We start from the raw sequence: 19,178 nt of genomic DNA, 5'->3' as shown, positions 1-19,178 counted from the left end.
TAAATGGAAAATAGAAAAAGTTTCTTGACATGTGTCTTTGCAGTGATTTTTGTTTTTTTATATGTGACACCCAAAGCATAAGTGCATAAGCAACAAAGGCAAAAATCCACAAGTGGAATTACATGAGATTAAAAACCATGTGCATAACAAAAACAAAGTGAAAAGTTTGCACTCTGTATTTTATTTTCTCCCTACTGAACGGGAGAAAATATCGGGAAACCATACGTCTGACAACGGATTAATATCCACAATATATAAAGAACTCATACAACTTGATTACTAAAGAAAACAATCTGATTTTATTTTTTTTTTACATTTTACTTTTTAATTTAAATTCTTTTCATGGAAAGGCATTTTAAATATAGCATTGTGTACCTGTCAATCCCAAACTCCCAATCTCTCCCTCCCCACCACCCTTCCCTCCTGATAACCATAAGTTTGTTCTCTGTGAGTCTATTAATATGTTCATTTGTATCATTTGTTTTAATTCCACATATAAGCAATATCATATGACATTTGTCTTTCTCTGTCTTGATTTACTTCAGTTAGTATGATATAATTTCCAGGTCCATCCATGTTGCTACAAATGGCATTATTTCATTCTTTGTAATGGCTGAGTAAAAACAATCTGATTTTAAAAGCAGAAGAACCAAATAGAAACTTTTCCAAAGACAAACATATGACCAATAGGTGCATTATAAAGTGCTCAACATCACTAATCATTGGGGAAATGCAAGTCAAAACACAATGAGACATCCCCCCACACCTGTTAGAATGGTTAGTCTCAAAAAGATGAATAACAAGTGTTGAGAAGATGTGGAGAAAGGTAACCCATGTGCACTGTGGTGGGAATGTAAATGGGTCTGGTCACCATGGAAAACAGGATAGAAAACAAGATATTACAAAATAGAGATATCATATCCAGCAATTCTACTTTGAGGTATTCAAAGAAAACAAAAACAGTAGCTAAAAGAGAGACATGCACCCCGTGTTTCTGGCAACCTTATTTACAGTAGGCCAGATAGATGTTTCCATGAGTGTCCATTCCATGGTGGAATATTCAGCCATAGAAAAAGGAAAGCTTGGTGCTTGTAACTACATGGATGAATCTTGAGGGCATTATCCTAAATGAATTAAGTCAGACAGATCCTGTATGATCTCACTTAGATGTTAAATCTAAAAGCAAAAACACATGAAGAGTGAGTTCATAGATTGGTGGTTGCCAGGGGCTTAGGGACAGGTGAAGATGTCAAAAGGTAAAAACTTCCAGTTATAAAATACATCATAGGGATATAACATACAGCATGGAGCTGTAGTTAATAGCATTGAATTGTGTGTTTGAAAGTTGCTAAGAGGAAATCTTAGAAGTCCTGCTCACAAGAAAAAAATTGTAACTGTGTCGTGATGGGTGTTAACAAGGTGTACTACGGTGATCCTTGTGCAGTATATGCAGGTATTGTATACCTGAAACTAATGTTGTATATTAATTATACCTCCATAAATTACATCTCACAAATCCTCATCCTGTTGGCAGGGATATGCACTCAATGCAGACCTTCAGGGACCCAGGCTCTGCCCATCTAGTGACTCTACCATCTCCTAGAACCAGAGAGAGAGAGACTGTCTCTACCTTGAGGGGACCTAAGACATTCTCTTGGAAAAGGAGATTTTGAGTTATGTATTACAGATGAATTGAGGCTTTACAGGAAGTGAAGTAGGAAGGGTTTCCTAGGAAGGGGGAATCATGATTTCCTAGAAAACTCTGGGTGGTGTTTTGAGCAAGAGGGAAGGAGGAAACATTCTTGGTGGTTAGTCGTATGAAAAGTTCAGGGGGAGACAAAGAATGTGCGAGCATTTTTCTTATCCTTGGACTTCTGTCCCTCATTTGTCACCTGTCTGACCACTGGAGGTATTTGAGTTTGTGACCCGTGGTCTAGGAGAATGGGCGAGGAGGGGAAAAGCTCTTATCACAGGAGTGCAGCGTCTAGGAGTTCTTATGCCCCCTTTCTCATGTTGCTCTTGCTGGGACAGTTCTCTGTGCTCAAGGCTGCCAGTTCTTGCCAAATGGGCTCTGCCATTTCTCACCTGTTCTCACCTTTGATTTCATCTCTCCCCACTCCTGCCTCAGAGAGGCAGCGGGAGAGCCACGTGGTGGTCCAAAGTCCCGTGTTTATTCTGCATCATCGCCTGTGAATCATGGGAGCCGGCAGATGATAGGGAAGCTTGAATACTGACAAAAAATAGCAGTCCCGGTGACTAAAGCATGAAGAGTCGTATTGATCCCCTGCCTGAATCGATCCAGGTGTAACCCACTTTTTCCAATTGTTCCACAAGTGATCAGACACTAAAAATGTTATGGCATCTGCATCTTAATGAATGGCTCCAACATAGTGATGGTAGATGAGACGGAGGTGGACTCCAGCTAACAATTATTTATATGGTCTTTTCAGGGAGCTTGTATTCTGAATATGCTAAGGGACTATCTTGGTGCCGACGCATTTAAAAGTGGCATCATCAAGTATCTGCAGAAGTATAGCTATAAAAACACGAAAAATGAGGACCTGTGGAATAGTATGGCAAGCGTGAGTATGTTTTCATGTATCTCTGTGTTTGGGGTTGACAGGCTCATTGCCTTATTTTGTTTCTGTTCTGTACCACATTAATTCTTCTGAGAAGAATCACGAGTGGTGTCTTTCTTTGAAAGGACTGAGTGATGTGTTTATTTCTGGTTTTTAGATTTGCCCTACAGATGACACACAACACATGGATGGATTTTGTTCTAGAGATGAACATTCGTCTTCATCTGCAGTAAGTTTTCACATCTGTGTGTGTTACCCCAAAGCCCATGCTTTTACTCCATTTTCTTTGCAGGATAGCTCTGTGCCAAGCTTTCTGAGACCCTGGATCGTATCAGTCTCTCTGTAGATAAGGCTGCATTTAAACTATACCAGACTGACAGCCTTTTACAGTTTTTCTTAAGTCTCTCTATACAAGGAAGTTGTCCAGCCTTCTTTGGTAACATTATCTCACTGATATTAATTTCTTCAGCTTCACTCTCTGTAAAGCCGTAGATTTATGACGTGCTTCTGTGGTAGATTACGGCTATATCCATCAGGCTGTGTCGATTGTTTCCATGGCCCTTCATTTGTGGAAAAAAAAAACATAGATGGTGTGAGCATTCTCAGGCACTTACGATGTGTCAGGCACGTGTGAAGCACTTACGTGTATAATCTGCTTTATTCTTAACAATAAGCCTATGAGCAAATGCTATTACCCCTATTTTTACAGCTGGGGAAATGAAATCCAAAGGCATATGATTAGTAAATTGCAGAGCGGGGATTTGAATTGAGATCTAACTCATGTCTTTAACTGCTAAGCTATAAAGAATTCATAACACCTGAATCACAAAGCAGCCTGAGTCTCTGTTTATCTGGCCTTGTGGAATATTTTCACAGGTAACTCAATGTGAGCCTAGAGATTCAACAGAATTGTATCCACTCGATTTTTATTTTCTTGGCTGTTTTGCTTTCAGAGACAGATTTATTCTGTAGTTTCTAGATGTGTCCCGTGGAATGTTTTATCCTTTCATTAGCTCTTAAATATTATTTGAAAGCTTTTTTAGTATTGAAGAATAAATCCTCGTTTGAGTTAATGGCTGGCTGTTGGGTTGCAGGCCACATTGGTTTCATCACTTGGGAAGTATGGGCTCTCGATGGAGCACTTTCCCCCCCACCTTGCTTGGTGGATAGACAGCATCCTTGCGTAGGTGGTGCACACCTGGCCACTTTCTGTCCTTTCTCTCCCTGCCTTCATACACATGCCTGCTCTTGTGCCCAATGCCAAACCCAAAGTCTGCCCAGGAGAACCCGGTGTGGTACCTGTTTTTAAGACAGAAGAAAGGGAGAGAATGAAAAGCGAATAGTGGGTGCTCTGGTGGATATGCTATGGCTGGAGCCAGCAGGGGAAGGGAGCGGGCTGGGGGCTGGGAGCAGAGGAAGGGGCAGAGAAGAGCTTCACTGGCTGCAGCCCGTGCAAGCTCAAGCTTGGACTCTCTTCTTAGAGGTGGGTCCAAGTAGTTCATGTATCTGCCTTTTTCTCATAAACCAGCACTGGCTATGGGAAGGCCTTGATGTGAAAACCATGATGAACACCTGGACGCTGCAGAAGGGTTTTCCACTGATAACCATCACCATGAGAGGCAGGAACGTGCACATGAAGCAAGAGTACTATGTGAAGGGCGTGGCCGGTGCCCCCGAAACCGGGTAATGTTCACAGGGGGAACTCATCTGTTGCCTCCGTAATGACATCTGCCTGGTAGGATAAACCCTTATTTTTGAACTAGTGCCCTTACCTTTGTTGCAAAACACGTTAATCAAATCTAAATGCCCTGTGAAGTTGACTTACACCCCACCATCTTTTCAAAAGGATAAAGATGGTACATAATTACTTTAACATTCTCATGGTTTGTAGTTAGACATGATGGTAATTTTCAGTTACTGGATTGAAGTCAGCTCTGAGCATTTGTCACTAGATTACAGCAGTGCCTGTCAGTAGGGTTGGATCTCAGGACGTAAACATTTAGGTGATTTCCGGGAAATGCAAGAGACTTGATTCTCTTCTTTGCCAGTCTGTTTTGGATCCCCAAACCTGTTTGTCAGCTTAACACTGCAGAGGGCATCGCTGGAAATGAGACACTGCAGCTTGACTGATGCTGGATGGACACTATTTAAAAAAATTTTTTTTTTTAATGATTTCAGACCTCTGGAGAAGTTATAAGGAGAGCAAAGAATTCCCGTATATTCTTGGCCCAGATGTGTGTTAACTCTTCACCACATTTATATGTCTACATATAACCTAAAATATCAAACGATTCCAAAAAATATGATCTTTATTTCTCTCTGTATATATGGCAAACATATATTTTTAACTGTTTGAGAGTAAGCTGGAGACATGATTCCTCTTCATTATGAAATGCTTCAGTGTGTTGTTCAATTGTTTAGTCGTGTCCAACCCTGTGACCCCATAAACTGCAGCACGCCAGGCTTCCCTGGCCCTCACTGTCAACTGGAGTTTGCTAAACTCATGTCCATTGAGTCAGTGATGCCATCCAACCATCTCATCCTCTGCTGTCCCCTTCTCCTTTTGCCTTCAATCTTTCCCAGCATCAGGGTATTTTCCAGTGAATCGGCTCTTCGCATCAGGTGGCCAAATTATTGGAGCTCCAGCTTCAACATCAGTCTTTCCAATGAATATTCAGGGTTGATTTCCTTTAGGATGGACTGGTTGGATCCCCTTGCTGTCCAAGGGACTCTCAAGAGTCTTCTCCAACACCACAGTTCAAAAGCATCAATTCTTCGGCACTCAGCCTTCTTTGTGGTTCAACTCTCACATCCGTATATGACTACTGGAAAAATCATAGCTTTCACTATATGGATCTTTGTTGGCAAAGTAATGTCTCTGCTTTTTAATATGCTGTCTAGGTTTGTCATAGCTTTTCTTCCAAGGAGCAAACGTCTTTTAATTTCCTGGCTGCAGTTACTATCTGCAGCCCAAGAAAATAAAATCGGTCACTGTTTCCACTATTTCCCCATCTATTTGTCATAAGTAGTATTTTCTAAAAAGAAGAAAATTGATTTATATAATCACAGAACCTTTATCAAAATTATGAAATGAACTTGATACAATACTATTATCAAATGTATCAACCTTATTCAACTTTACTCAGTGGTCCTAATCTTGTCTTTATAGCAAAAGAAAAAAAAAAAAAACCTGCTTCAGAATTTAATATAGGATCAGATTGTATCTCTTGTCACATCTCTTTAGTTCTTTGATTTTTGAACCAGTTCCTCAGTCTGTCTTTCTTGACCTTGATATTTTTGAAGAGTCAAGGATAGCTATTTTAAAGAATGTCCTTTAATTTGGGTTTTCTGCTGTTTTTTTTTCACAATCAGATTCAGCTTGTGCATCCTTGGCAGAAATTCCACAGAAGTGATGCTGTGGTCTCCTGAGTATAGGATTTAGTAGAAGGCACATGCTGTCAACTCCTCTACTTCTGGTGGTCTCACTTTTAAAGTCACGCCCCCTGCGATCCCTATGAGACTATCAGGGCTCCCTTGCACCCAGATTCCTAGCTCTATTTATTCAAGGAGTCCAAGAAGAATGAATCGAACCCGAACTGGCAGCTCCCACAAAGCTGGAAATGGGCTGGGGATGTTTTGAGCTCTTAACTCTAGCTGTTTGGGGTACCACCTTTCTTTGAACAAGCCAGTGCCTGGCACATGGTAGGTGATTCAGGAACTGCTTGCATTGAATCAGCAAGTGACCTGCCTGTCTTCCTTTTTCTTAGGTTCCTGTGGCATATCCCACTGACATACATTACCAGCAAATCAGACGCAGTCCAGCGCTTTTTGCTGAAGACAAGAACAGGTAATTTATTGCGGACCTAACTAGCTTACTTCAAGAAGGAACTGTTTAAATGTATAGGATTTAGATAATCAGTTTTCCTGGGTATTTATCTTGGTTAAAACAAAAATGATTGGGTCAGACTTCATCTTCAGCAGATCCCTGACTTTCAATTTCTAGTAAAGAATATAGGTTTGAAAATACTGTCCGGTTGCAAAAAAGAAGGCCAATATCTTGCCAGATAAGGAATAAAACTGTTGAGTTATATAACGCTGAGGGGGAGAGACACTTCGAATAATCACCCCTGACTTTAACACTGATGGGCTGTATCATACATGTGGCCTGAAACACGGCAATGTTCTCACAAATCTATAAATCTGACAAAATTCGTGTCTTAAACTAGTATTGGCTTTTGTCTATCGGGATGCTGTTTTCTGGCTTCTAAAAGCAGTGTGTTCAGTATGAAACTCATTTCAGTATTAAAGTTGTTGAGTATTAAACCTGCCTTTAGTTTCCTTGTCCAGTCTGTGATCAGAAAAGCTTTTACCAGTCAAGAGAGAAAACCGAGCTGTGATTTACTTTATTTGCTCTAGATGTGCTCATCCTCCCAGAAGAGGTGGAATGGATCAAATTTAATGTCGGGATGAATGGCTATTACATTGTGCATTATGAGGATGATGGATGGGACTCTCTGACTGGCCTTTTAAAAGGGACACACACGGCAATCAGCAGTAACGATCGGGCCAGTCTCATTAACAATGCATTTCAGCTTGTCAGGTAATGCAAGCCCCCCTCACAGTCGTGGTTTATGCCTGAAAGCTGCTATTAGCATTCAAATCTTTGATTTCTAAAGATGAAAATGACTGATTGCTAATAAGTTGAAGGATGTTTTCTCCCAAGTTTTCCTAACGATTCAGGGTTGCTTTTAGCCTCAGGATTACCTCCTATCTGTGTCTGCTGAGGACCGAGGTAAAGAAAGGAATCTGTATTTTAATCTTTTTCATTAACAACTTGGATCAGATGAAGGCAGAAGTGTAGAAAACCGGGAGACTGACATCCCAGAGAAGCCCCTTGCCTGGCCTTTAAAGCCTAGCCCTGCAGCTTTTCCTGGCCTTGCTGTATGTAACAGATCAGGTTTCTCCCTGCTGGGTGAAGCCTTCTTAGAAGACTAAGGTCGCCCAGGCCCAAGATGTCGTCATTACATCTCTTGGACTAAAGGAGAGCAGTTCCCCTGTCCCATCCCCACAACACCCCAACTGGATGCCTGGACGTCAGAAGCATCTTTATGGCATGTCGCTCATAGAACATGGTCCTGCCAAATGATCTTTGAGTGGGTGAGGATAATATCCACTTTTTTTTTGCCCCTAGCATTGGCTTTTCAGGAAATCTTCCCCCTTGCCTAAAACTCAAACTTCTTCACTCTTTAGGTAGAAGTGAGGTCTAAGAGGAATCCCCCACGTGGGAGAGAATACTATGATTCTCAGCCTCCATGTCTCTCGGCTCTAAAATGTTGAGTTCTTCCTTTTTGGGGGGCTTCTTGAGGTGACAGAAAGCAGTGGGGGATAAAGATAGGGGTTGCTTATGAAGCCGTTTCTGCCTGCCTGAATATATATATTCCCCTCCACAGCGCACTGCTGCTTAAATCACTGTGTTTACTTACGTGCGCACAGGTACCCTACCACTGAGGCTTTTAAGACCAACTCTCATTATAATGACGAATTTTTTAGATCTATATTCAGTTTCTTTTTGTTTTGTTATTGCTTTTTTTTAATTTGTAAAAATTAAAAAAAATTTTTTAAATTTTAATTGGAGGCTAATTACTTTACAATATTGTGGTGGTTTTTGCCATACGTTGACATGAATCCACCACGGGTGTACATGTGTCCCCCATCCCAAACCCCCCTCCCACTTCCCTCCCCATCCCATCCCTCAGGGTCATCCCAGTGCACCAGCCCTGAGCACCCTGTCTCATGCATCGAACCTGGACTGGTCATCTATTTCACGTATGATAATATACATGTTTCAATGCTGTTCTCTCACGTCATCCCACCCTCGCCTTCTCCCACAGAGTCTAAAGTCTGTTCTTTTATTCAGTTTCTTTTTGAAACGGAGATGAGGATGTGTTAACTCCAGGGACTCATTCTGGTGACTGAGTGGCAGCCTCTCTGGTGAAGCTTCCTGAGGGATCTTTGATCACAGTTCCCATTTCACTCTGGCAGTTCAGCGAGGTTCGATGTTTCCTAGAGGGACAGATGCTGACCTGCTGCCATTGCATTTTAACCACAACCAGTAGAGCTCTACTATTATATGTGGTTATATAATATATTATATTACATTATATTATATATATTATATATTGTATGTGGTTAGCGTTACCATTCGAGAAAGTTCCTTCACAGGGCAAACATATCACATGTTGTGTTATATGTGACAGGAAAGTTGTTAGTGTGGAGGTCATTATCTGTAAGGAGGTGTCTATATCTGACTGAATATTTTTCTGGAAGCTTGTCAAAATAACTTTAGAAGCAAACAGTTGATTTCCTGGATTTTTCTTTCCAACTGCTAACCCCGGTGTCTCCTGAACAGCATTGGAAAGCTGTCGATTGAAAAAGCCTTGGATTTAACCTTGTACCTGAAGCATGAAACTGAAATCATGCCCGTGTTTCAAGGTTTGAATGAGCTGATACCGATGTATAAGTTAATGGAGAAGAGAGATATGAATGAAGTGGAAACTCAATTCAAGGTAAAAGGCTGGAATAAACCAAATAGTTTTTAGATAACCAGTTTGCTTTGGTGTGGGTGTGGAAAAGATTTCTTACCGTGGTGTGTATTTTATATACATGTCTGGATATATTTTAAAGAAAATCGCAATTATCTTCATACCTGAGTTGACCCGTGAAGATTTTGGTTTTATTTTGGCACTAAAAACAGGCCTGGCACTGTTAGATCCTGTTCTTAAGTTTCAGGGGCTTGTCATTCCCTCATGTGGCTGATTCTTTATGTCATTTTACTTCTGTATTGTGATGGTTGCTCTTAAGATTTTCTGGGACTCAGGTACTCAAGCAGGAGGCACGCAGTTGTTACTTTTGGCAAAATGTCATGAAGTCTCATTGTATAATTTGCTCTCAAAATGTCGCATCGACTGTCTCTTTTAGTGTGTTTTGAAAGTGGCAGCTCATCCTGATTTTTAAGTAGACTAAGTATATGTCTATAAGATGGTTAGGGAAATACTCGAATCATTCATCATTTCTTGCTTTTGACCCCTTTTATAATTAAATAGAAACCGAACCGCATGGTTTTGAAAATCTGAGTTGGACTGAGCTTTGAGAAACAATCCCCATCACCCGAGGGTGTACTGAACTCTATAAACCACGAGATGACTGGTGACAGGTGTGGCTTTCCCACAGGCCTTCCTCATCAGGCTGCTGAGGGACCTCATTGACAAGCAGACGTGGACGGACGAGGGCTCCGTCTCCGAGCGAATGCTGCGGAGTCAGCTGCTCCTCCTCGCCTGCGTGCGCAAGTACCAGCCCTGCGTGCAGAAGGCAGAAGCCTATTTCAGACAGTGGCAGGAAGCCGATGGAAACCTGAGGTCTGTTTTTATTGAGCAACTAGTTTGTTCATTGGAGAAGGCAATGGCACCCCACTCCAGTACTCTTGCCTGGAAAATCCCATGGATAGAGGAGCCTGGTGGGCTGCAGTCCATGGGGTCGCTAAGAGTCGACACTACTGAGCGACTTCACTTTCACTTTTCCCTTTCATGCATTGGTGAAGGAAATGGCAACCCACTCCAGTGTTCTTGCCTGGAGAATCCCAGGGACAGGGGAGCCTGGTGGGCTGCCGTCTATGGGGTTGCACAGAGTCGGACAGGACTGAAGCGACTTAGCATCAGCAGCAGCAGTTTGTTCATGTAAGGGGTATCTTTTCTGTGTTCCATCATCATGACTCAATGTTGGGGGCAAAAAAGAAACAAGTATAGATAAGACTGTTCTGGTGTTATTTGGGGAAAATAAATTTTTTTTTCCTTTTAGATTTATCTACGCCCCTCTCAACTTTCTGCTTGAAGAAATGCTAAGAGGAAACCTCTATGCACAAAAGTCAAATATCTGAACAGTTAGAATGGGATTAGAATATTTACTGGGTTTTTTTGGTATAGCCAAGGATACAAAAGGGCTTCCCTTGTGGCTCAGCTGGTAAAGAATCCGCCTGCAATGTGGGAGACTGGGTTCGATCCCTGGGTTGGGAAGATCCCCTGAGAAGGGAAAGGCTACCCACTCCAGTATTCTGACCTGGAGAATTCCATGGACTGTATAGTCCATGGGGTGGCAAAGAGTCGGACACGACTGAGCAACTTTCAGTTCACTTCACTTCAAGGATACAAAGGTGGCTTACTCAGGTGTCTCTAGTGGTAAAGAACCTGCCTGCCAATGCAGGAGACGCAAGAGACACAGGTTCGATCCCGGGGTTGGGAAGATCCCCTGGAGTAGAAAATGGCAACCTATTACAGTATTCTTGCCAGGATAATCCCACAGACAGAGGAGCCTAGCAAAGTCAGACATGACTGAGTGCACACATGCACACAAGGATACAAAACCTTATTAGAAAAGAGACAGCTATGCTAGACAGGACAGAGGCAGTGCCTCTCTCGTTGTAGCTTTTTCAGGCCTCTCAAGCTCCTGACAGGTGGGGAGGGGACACAGGGGTATGGGGCAGGGGTCAAGTCCTTTTATATTTGTGGCTTAAATCCCATGCAGGAAATACTAAGCTAACAATATACGTACTTGCATTTAAAGAAGTGCCTACAAACAGTGGTCCTATTGGGTTCCTGACTTTTGTTCATGGACTTCATCTTAAGTCTAGTTTGAATTTTTTTTCTTTTGTCTTGGAAAGTGACTACCTATTGAGTCACTTGGCATCATTCAAGTATGTTAGAAACAGATGTATTTAAAGAAGTGGCATAAAAAAATAAAGAAGTGGCATTTCACAGTATATTTTTGAGAAAGCTACTTAAAACTTAATTTCAGTTACTCTTTCTTGCCTCTTTATAAAATGTTGCTGAAGGAAAGAGGTTATTTTTGTTTACGTTTCTGAGCACAGGTCTCTTGATTGTGGAGCTGGTTTATCATTTTGTAATAAGTAAGCCTCCTGCCTGAAAACACACTTTCTTCATCCCTGACTCACCCTTGGTATGTTCTTTTCCACAGCTTGCCCAAAGATGTGACCTTGGCAGTGTTTGCTGTGGGGGCCCAGACCCTCGAAGGATGGGATTTTCTTTATAGTAAATACCAGTCATCATTGTCCAGTACCGAGAAAAACCAAATTGAATTTGCTCTCTGTATCAGCCAAAATAAAGAAAAGCTTCAATGGTGAGTATTTCATTCATGTTCATGTAGCCAAAAGGAATTAAATGAGAGCAGATCTTCTGGCATCTATTTTTGTTCTCTTGGCCAGGAACCGTGTTTTCTGCTGGGAACATTTATGCAGGAGGGCGCACATCTAATGTGTGTGGTAAATAATTAGGGAGCAGCGGGTGTCAGGAAAAATATTTTGAGGAGTATGTATTTGTGTATCTTTAACACATTTAGAAATATATACTTCGTATACTTATTTAGCCACTTGTGAGCAAAAAGAATATGTGAGAAGGGGTGTTGTAAATATAAATGTTAGTTTTTATTATTATATAGCTATAGTGAGTTTCTCAGGGCTCTTTTATAACTTAGATCATCCTTTTTTTTCTTTCACAAATCATTGCATTAAAAAGTTCAGAACTTTTTCAGGGCCTCTTCATTGCTAACACGTCTCTTAATCATTCTAGGCTACTAGATCAAAGTTTTAAGGGAGATGTAATAAAAACTCAAGAGTTTCCAGATATTCTTAGAGCTATTGGCAGAAACCCAGTGGGATATCCGTTGGCCTGGCAGTTTCTGAGGGAAAACTGGAACAAACTTGTGCAAAAGTAAGTCGTGCCAAAAACTGTGCTGTGACTGGGAAGAATTCCTGAAACTCGCTGTGTTTTAGCCGAGTCTGTCAAATAATAGGGGTTATCTAGAGGGATTCTTTTGACTGAAGATAGGAGGTAGAGGTACCCAAAATATCCTTAGAAAATACGAAACTCTAATTCAGTGCTAACTAGTAGATCTGGGTGGTTAAGTTTTTCATGCCACGTGGAATAATCTCTTCCTGTACCCTGGGCCCTATATGAAGCCTTCTTCTGCACAGTTCAAGCCAAGTCTTCTATTTAGTACTTCTGCTCACTGCATCTGCCCTTGTAAGTAGCACTTGTTACTTGTGTCATTTTCTTTTGGGTGCTTTATTTTTTATTCAGTGGCTGGTGTGTGTATTTTTTACAACTAGATCTTAGCCCCTTGGAGCTAAGGATCATGTCTTATCTTTTTCATGCCTAACTAGTTTCTGGTTGATTGCTATAACATATGTTGAGGCACTTAAAAATACATATGGAATGAGCAAATACTTCATAATACATTTTGACAATTTCTATTTCTAGGTTTGATCTTGGCTCAAATTCCATAGCCTACATGGTAACGGGAACAACAAATCAGTTCTCAACAAGAGCACGGCTTGAAGAGGTAAAAAAATAAAATAAAAAGCTTTCTTTTTAAACCTAAGTGACGGTTAGCTAATACGTTATCTAATAAATAGGGGGTCAGCAAAATACTTGAAGGGCCTGCTGAGTTAGAAATGAATTTTGTCACTGAGTGCATGTTATTTCTGGATGTGTGCTGTGTTCAGTATGGTGGTTTTGATTTTAGCAAAAAATAAGTTACAAATAATTGAAAGCTGTGCCTCTCCCCAAACATGTTTAGAAGTCTTATCTGCCATTGGAAATTTTAGGGCTTAAAAAATTACTTTAGACATCTAATCCCTGTTTAGGATGTTAAAAGTGATTATTGGAGGAATAAGTGACTGAAGTGATCATCTAGTTATTTTGAAAGAGGCTGGTCTGGAAACTAGGTTCTCCACTATTCAAGCTCGTGGTTTCCCATTACTTACTTTATGTACTATCTACTTTCAGAAAGAATTTTAGGCCACTTGTAAGGTCTATATATAAAATAATGTTAACCAAAAAAGCTGCATAATGTTCAGAAAGAGGTAACGTATGAGGGATTTATGCTGAGGACAATTTATTGCAATTGTACCCTAAATTTATCACAGCTTCCTAGCAGCCAAGCAAAGATGAGAAAACAGTATGAGTTATTGTCAGGCAAGAGAGACCCATGGAACATGCAAGTTTTCCACAAAAGCAAACTTTTCAGTCTTAATGGGTCATTTTGTTGAGGTGCACGTGTGTGCTCAGTCACTTCAATTGTGTCCGACTCTTTGCAACCCTATGGACTGTAGGCTCCTCTGTCCATGGGATTCTCCAGGCAAGAATACTGGAGTGGGTTGCCATGCTGTTCTCCAGGGGATCTTCCCAACCTAGGGATCAAACCCTCAGCTCCTGCAACTCCTGCATTGCAGGCAGATTCTTTACCCACTGAGCCACCTGGGAAGTCTGGCTCTTCTTTAACAGTGTTCTCTATAGTAAAGTTGTAGAACACATTTTACATGGCTTTAAAAATGTTGCATTTAGATAAAAGCCGGGAGCCTAATATAAACTTTCTTAGGAATGGTTCAATTATGTAGTTCCATGATCTAGTTTGATAGAGACTGCTTTGAAAATGAAAAAGAAATGTGACAATCCTTATTTCTCCAGTTTTTCGGCAGTCTCACCCAGGCTTGTAAAATTAACTTGCACACAATAATTCAAGCTTGACCTTCTAGTGAGGTCTACGGCAGAGATACTTTGTGTGATGACTGCAGGACCAGCCAGGGGCTGTAACCAGATGTGCAGTAACAAAAGATTTCATTTATTGATTGATCATTTATTTTCTCAATAATTCACTCAAGACATACTTCATTCTTACTCTCTAGCAGTTATGGTTTTAGGTCAGGGCTACAGTGATGAAACAGGATATACAAAGTCCCTACCCTCACAGAGCTTATATTCTACCGGGAGAATCAGACAGCCAGGGACACATCAGCCTATGCCAGGTAGTTATATGCCCTGAAGATGAATAAGGCAGGGCAAGGAGAGTGAGTGACTGGGTAAGGGATGATGCTGTGTTCTGTGGAATGATGAGTGGACGTGTGAGCAGGTGCAGACGGAAATGGAGGCGTCTAGGAGGAGAGTGTTGTGTGCAGAGGAAGCATCAGGTACAAAACCCCTGCACCAGGACATGTAAATGAAAGCGCCTGACATGTTGTCAGGTGGAACGTGTCCTGCTGACATTTAAAATGCAGGCACCATCCCGAGCCCATCTGTCCCCTCGCCTCCAGCCCCTCCTGAGTCCTGTTGGCCCTGCTTCCAGCCTGTCCATCCTCTGCGCACCTCTCTGCTCTTAGTGCACCTCTCTGCTTTCTCTTGCCTGGGTCTACGGTGGTAACCTCCTGATTGGCCTTCCTTCTGCCATTTGACCAGCGCCAAACTGTTTTGCATCCTGAAAACTGAAAACCCACCCATGGCAGACTGACCCTTTCTTGGAACTCTTGCCCGTTGCTCTTGACATCTCAAACCTCTCCTTCCCATGTGGATGAGTCCACGATGACCCGGCCCCTGCCCACCCCTCCGGCTCATTCCCGCACACTTCTGCGCTCACCGTCTCAGCCACTCAGTCTCCTCCTGCCTCTGGGCCCCACCGGGTGTTCCTCCCAGCTCGAAGCCTCCACGCTTATTCCTTCTTCTTCCTGGCTTGCTCGGTCCCCAGCTTTAGACTGGAAAGGTTCATTTTATTCTGCATAAATTCCCCAAGCTCAAGTGTCATCACCTTTGCAGACCACTTTGTCAAAGGCAGGCCACCCCCTCCCCAGTTGTGATTGTCCCTGGGCTTATTTTCTCCACCGCAGTGCAGAGTCACCCTAGTTCACTTCTTGTCTCCTCTGGCAGACTGTAAGCTCCATGAGGACAGGGTGCTTGCCTGACTCATGGCCTCATCCTCAGTGTCTTGCACAGTAACTAAGCCAGAGGGATGAGTAAGTACCAGAGTCAATATTCATGAAGAAATGGATGCCGGTGAGTCCCTGGGCTTTAGGTCCCTAGACCCTCTGGGCTTTAGGTTCTGCACTTCACCCACATTACACAACAGCGTCCTCACCAATGCTCTGCAGTGTTACAGACGAGGAATCCGAGTCCCGGAGAAGTTAAATCATTTACTCTACCCATATATCAGGCTGCTCATGGCACAGAAAATGTTCTCAAGGAGGCAAGTGTGATTCATCTATGTCTTCAGCTGAGATGCTGGATTTCCCAAGGCAGATGAAGATAGGAGTGAAAAATCTGGGTCCAGAAAAGTTGAAGGGCAGGGGTTAACTACGGGCTTTGTTAGAGCTCTTGTAGGTCTTTTTTAGTACTATCGTGTTAAGCTTCTTTAGGACTAATTAATTTGACCAATTAGTAAAACCATTGATGTGGTTCAACTGAAGAGTGCCCAGAGTGATTTTTTAATTTTTTATATTTTATTAAGTATAGTTGATTTACAATGTTAATTTTTGTTGCATAGCAAAGTAACTCAGCCACACACTTTTTTTTTTTCATATTCTTTTCCTTGATGGTTTATCGCAGGATTTTGCCCAGAGTGATTTTTTAAATAGCATATTAATTAATCTTGAATTCTGATAGAAAAACAGTAGGTTGAGCTACAGTTTTAAGGCAGGACAGTGAAGTAGGGTGTTCTCTAGGTTGTTATAGTGGGAGGACATGCCTTCAGCTCACTGAAAAGTTCTACTGAGGTTTAATTTTAAAACAACCCTGAATCATTTAAAATTGGAATTTGATCTTTCAAAAGCCTATTCTTCCCTACCTCCTGTCCCCAAACTTATGATATTATGACATGGATTTTTAAGGAATTAACTGTCTGGAATCCATGCTGAATAAATAATACATCTTGGCTGAGACTTGCTTCCTGTCTACAAAATAAAAAATTGATGGATTAATGCTGTGAAAATTTATGGGAAAAGGTTAAGAACCCCTGACGGTGAGAGAGTGTAGCACAATGGTCAATGCTGTTGCCAAGCCAACCTATTCCTCCTGTGAGCTTAAAGGGGATAAAACACCCAGCAGAGAAACAACAGCAGATATTTTCGAGGAGATAGCCAAACGACTCTTATCTCTCTAAAACCGTGGGGAGTGTTGTGTGGATTTTATCTTGAGGGAACAATACATCAACTGTGGATTAGGAGAAAAAAAAATTGGCAAGGTTTGGGGTATTACCACCATAACTTGCTAAGAACCCCGCTCCTTGCAGTGTTTCTATAATAACATATGTGGCCAGGGCCATAGAGAAAGACCACACTTTATGTGGCTGAAGCTGTTTGGCTTGGCAAAGAAAAGATTCTGCACATTCTGCTTTTTTCAGACACGTTTAAAAATGTTGAGTTTGCATCAGTGCCTATGTCACAGACGACACATAAAATAGATACACAAGATTAAAACTTAATTATAAAATGGTAAACGCCGAAGTCTTTTAGAATCTGGCAACTGTGAATAAATTTTTAAAAGCTGCAGAGAAAGAAAAAAAAAAAACACAACACTTGACATCATGAGGCATGAGCTCATTTCAGAGCTCAAGTTTATGTACATAATCGTATCCAGACACCTGGCCCTGCCTTCTCTGTAGAATTTTGACAAATGCTGGAATTCTGGCTTCAGTTTGAACTAGCCTGAACTTACATTTGTGTAACTTGAAAACAAAATTTTAAAAGCCCGATTTTTCCCCCACAAGGTAAAAGAATTCTTCAGCTCTTTGAAGGAAAATGGGTCTCAGCTCCGTTGTGTTCAGCAAACCATCGAAACCATCGAGGAAAACATACGCTGGATGGACAAGAATTTTGATAAGATCAAAGCGTGGCTGCAAAGTGAGAAGCTTAACCTGCTGTAACGTTCGGCTCTTGGCCGGTTCCTGTGATGTGTAATCTCCAAACTTTTGTTGAATGTGAATATTTTCAAAGTGGAGATGGGCCAGCTTGGGACCCACTGAAGATGCCTCTCGCCCCTTCAATTCATTTCACCCCTTCCTTCTCGTGAAGACCGGTTGCTTCACGTTTTCCTCAGGGAGTTGCTGCCACTACGTGTTCCATTATAGGTGTGACCCCGAAATGTACACCCAGGTGGGGGATTCCCTACTGTGGAGAAGTTCCTGATTCTTCTTATATTGTATACTGAAGCCCCGTGGTCTACACACCCCTGCTCCCCACGCGTCTGTCATTCATATGCTGCTGCGTCAGTCTCCTGGGAAGGCTCTCAACAGTGATGACGACTGAACCATGAACCCCTGGGGTGCTGACTGAACCATGAATCCCCCCTTTCCATCCCACCTTTCTCCCACTTGCCGCTTGCCCAGGGGCTGACCTGTCCGGCCACATCATGAGGCTTCCCCGTCGTCCTCCAGCTTCGGCTGAACTCCCAGGAGGGCAGATCAGAGCTGGGGTTGGGGAGAGAGCAGGTGAGGGTCTTTATTCCCCTGGCTTCCTTGCAGGTAGCCTCAGGCTGGCCTCCAGCAGAAGGGCTCGGCTCCAGGGCGGTGGCCCTCTTTCCCGCCAGCCTTCTGCATCTCTGGGCTAGTGAGATGCTTCCTCCTCTCAACTCTGCAGGGGGAAGCGGAAGCCTGGCTTTCGTTAGTCCTGTCTGGACTCGTGGTTTTCATACAGCCTGCTCATATTCTTGTTTAAAAACAAAACAAAACCCCCACAAACACCTTCCGTAGAGCCCTCCTGAGATAATCCTAATTAGAGGGTGCCATCTATTTCCTCAAGGCTACTGACCAGCAGTGGCCCTCCTGAAAGAGCAGACAGCTTTCAAGTCTAGAAGAGAAACCTGTCATTGCAAGTTGAACCTGAGCGCTATTGATCCTTCGGTAGGTGATGCTTCCCTTCCCTGTTTCTTATTTGGTCTGGTTTCAGTTCAGTTGCTCAGTCGTGTCCGACTCTTTGTGACCCCATGGACTGCAGCACGCCAGGCCTCTCTGCCCATCACCAGGTCCTGGAGTTTACTCAAACTCATGTCCATTGAGTCGGTGATGCCATCCAACTGTTGAAGAACTGACTCATTTGAAAAGATCCTGATGCTGGGAAAGACTGAAGGTGGGAGGAGAAGGGGCCGATAGAGATGAGATGGTCTGGCTTATAATCCCTAAATAACTTTTTGGCGCTTACTGCCCTCAGGCACTGTATACTCTACTAAATGTAAGCTACTGTGAAATGGAAACTACTTGCTTATATCAGCCTAAGCGAAGACCAGGTATGGTGTTGGAATTGAAATCTTTTATGAGTTTAATATATTGCAAAACTTAAGAGGATATAAAAATGTCAATGTGTTCTAATACACTACGGAATAGAAGGTCTTTTCTGGACATAAATGTGTTTATAATTCCATTTTCATACATACTGCCTGACCTTAATGGTTTAAGAACTAAAAAACAGAAATCACTGGTAATTTCTACCCCCCAGGTGTGTTCCTTCTAAAAAACATACAAAGCCAAGATTTTAATGTAAAATACTTTCCTTTAATTGCATCTTGTATCTTGAGTAATGAAACATGGAAATAGTGGTTTTCGGTTTTGGTCACCTGAGGAACCTATGTTCATTTGCTTTTGGAGAAGTCCATTTTCTAAAGAGACACGCATCACCACAACAATGTGCAAAACCCTTTTTGGTAATAAAAAATGTTATTTACCTCTAAGCAAATATTTGCAATTATTTACTGCAAATTAGATGGGTAAAAA

At 42.1% G+C, this 19,178-nt stretch overlaps 1 protein-coding gene across 3 annotated transcripts in view; it reads left to right on the top strand.

Moving 5' to 3' along the window:
* Positions 1-18,256, top strand: part of ERAP1 (endoplasmic reticulum aminopeptidase 1) — a 44,150-nt gene extending 25,894 nt beyond the window's left edge. For all 3 annotated transcript variants that reach the window (XM_061152054.1, XM_061152053.1, XM_061152052.1), the window contains exons 9-19: positions 2,451-2,582; positions 2,737-2,808; positions 4,108-4,262; positions 6,347-6,426; positions 6,996-7,179; positions 8,989-9,145; positions 9,810-9,994; positions 11,607-11,768; positions 12,218-12,358; positions 12,908-12,989; positions 17,181-18,256. In XM_061152054.1, coding sequence (XP_061008037.1) covers positions 2,451-2,582; positions 2,737-2,808; positions 4,108-4,262; positions 6,347-6,426; positions 6,996-7,179; positions 8,989-9,145; positions 9,810-9,994; positions 11,607-11,768; positions 12,218-12,358; positions 12,908-12,989; positions 17,181-17,336 — 1,506 coding nt within the window. In that variant the 3' untranslated portion in view covers positions 17,337-18,256. The remainder of the gene's footprint in view (positions 1-2,450; positions 2,583-2,736; positions 2,809-4,107; positions 4,263-6,346; positions 6,427-6,995; positions 7,180-8,988; positions 9,146-9,809; positions 9,995-11,606; positions 11,769-12,217; positions 12,359-12,907; positions 12,990-17,180) is intronic.
* Positions 18,257-19,178: the final 922 nt, after the last annotated feature.

This window comes from Dama dama, chromosome 9, assembly GCF_033118175.1.
Source record: "Dama dama isolate Ldn47 chromosome 9, ASM3311817v1, whole genome shotgun sequence".
In the NCBI taxonomy this organism is placed as follows: domain Eukaryota; kingdom Metazoa; phylum Chordata; class Mammalia; order Artiodactyla; family Cervidae; genus Dama; species Dama dama.
The sequence above is the reverse complement of the archived record's forward strand: the minus strand, read 5'-3'. Positions and strand labels throughout refer to the sequence as shown.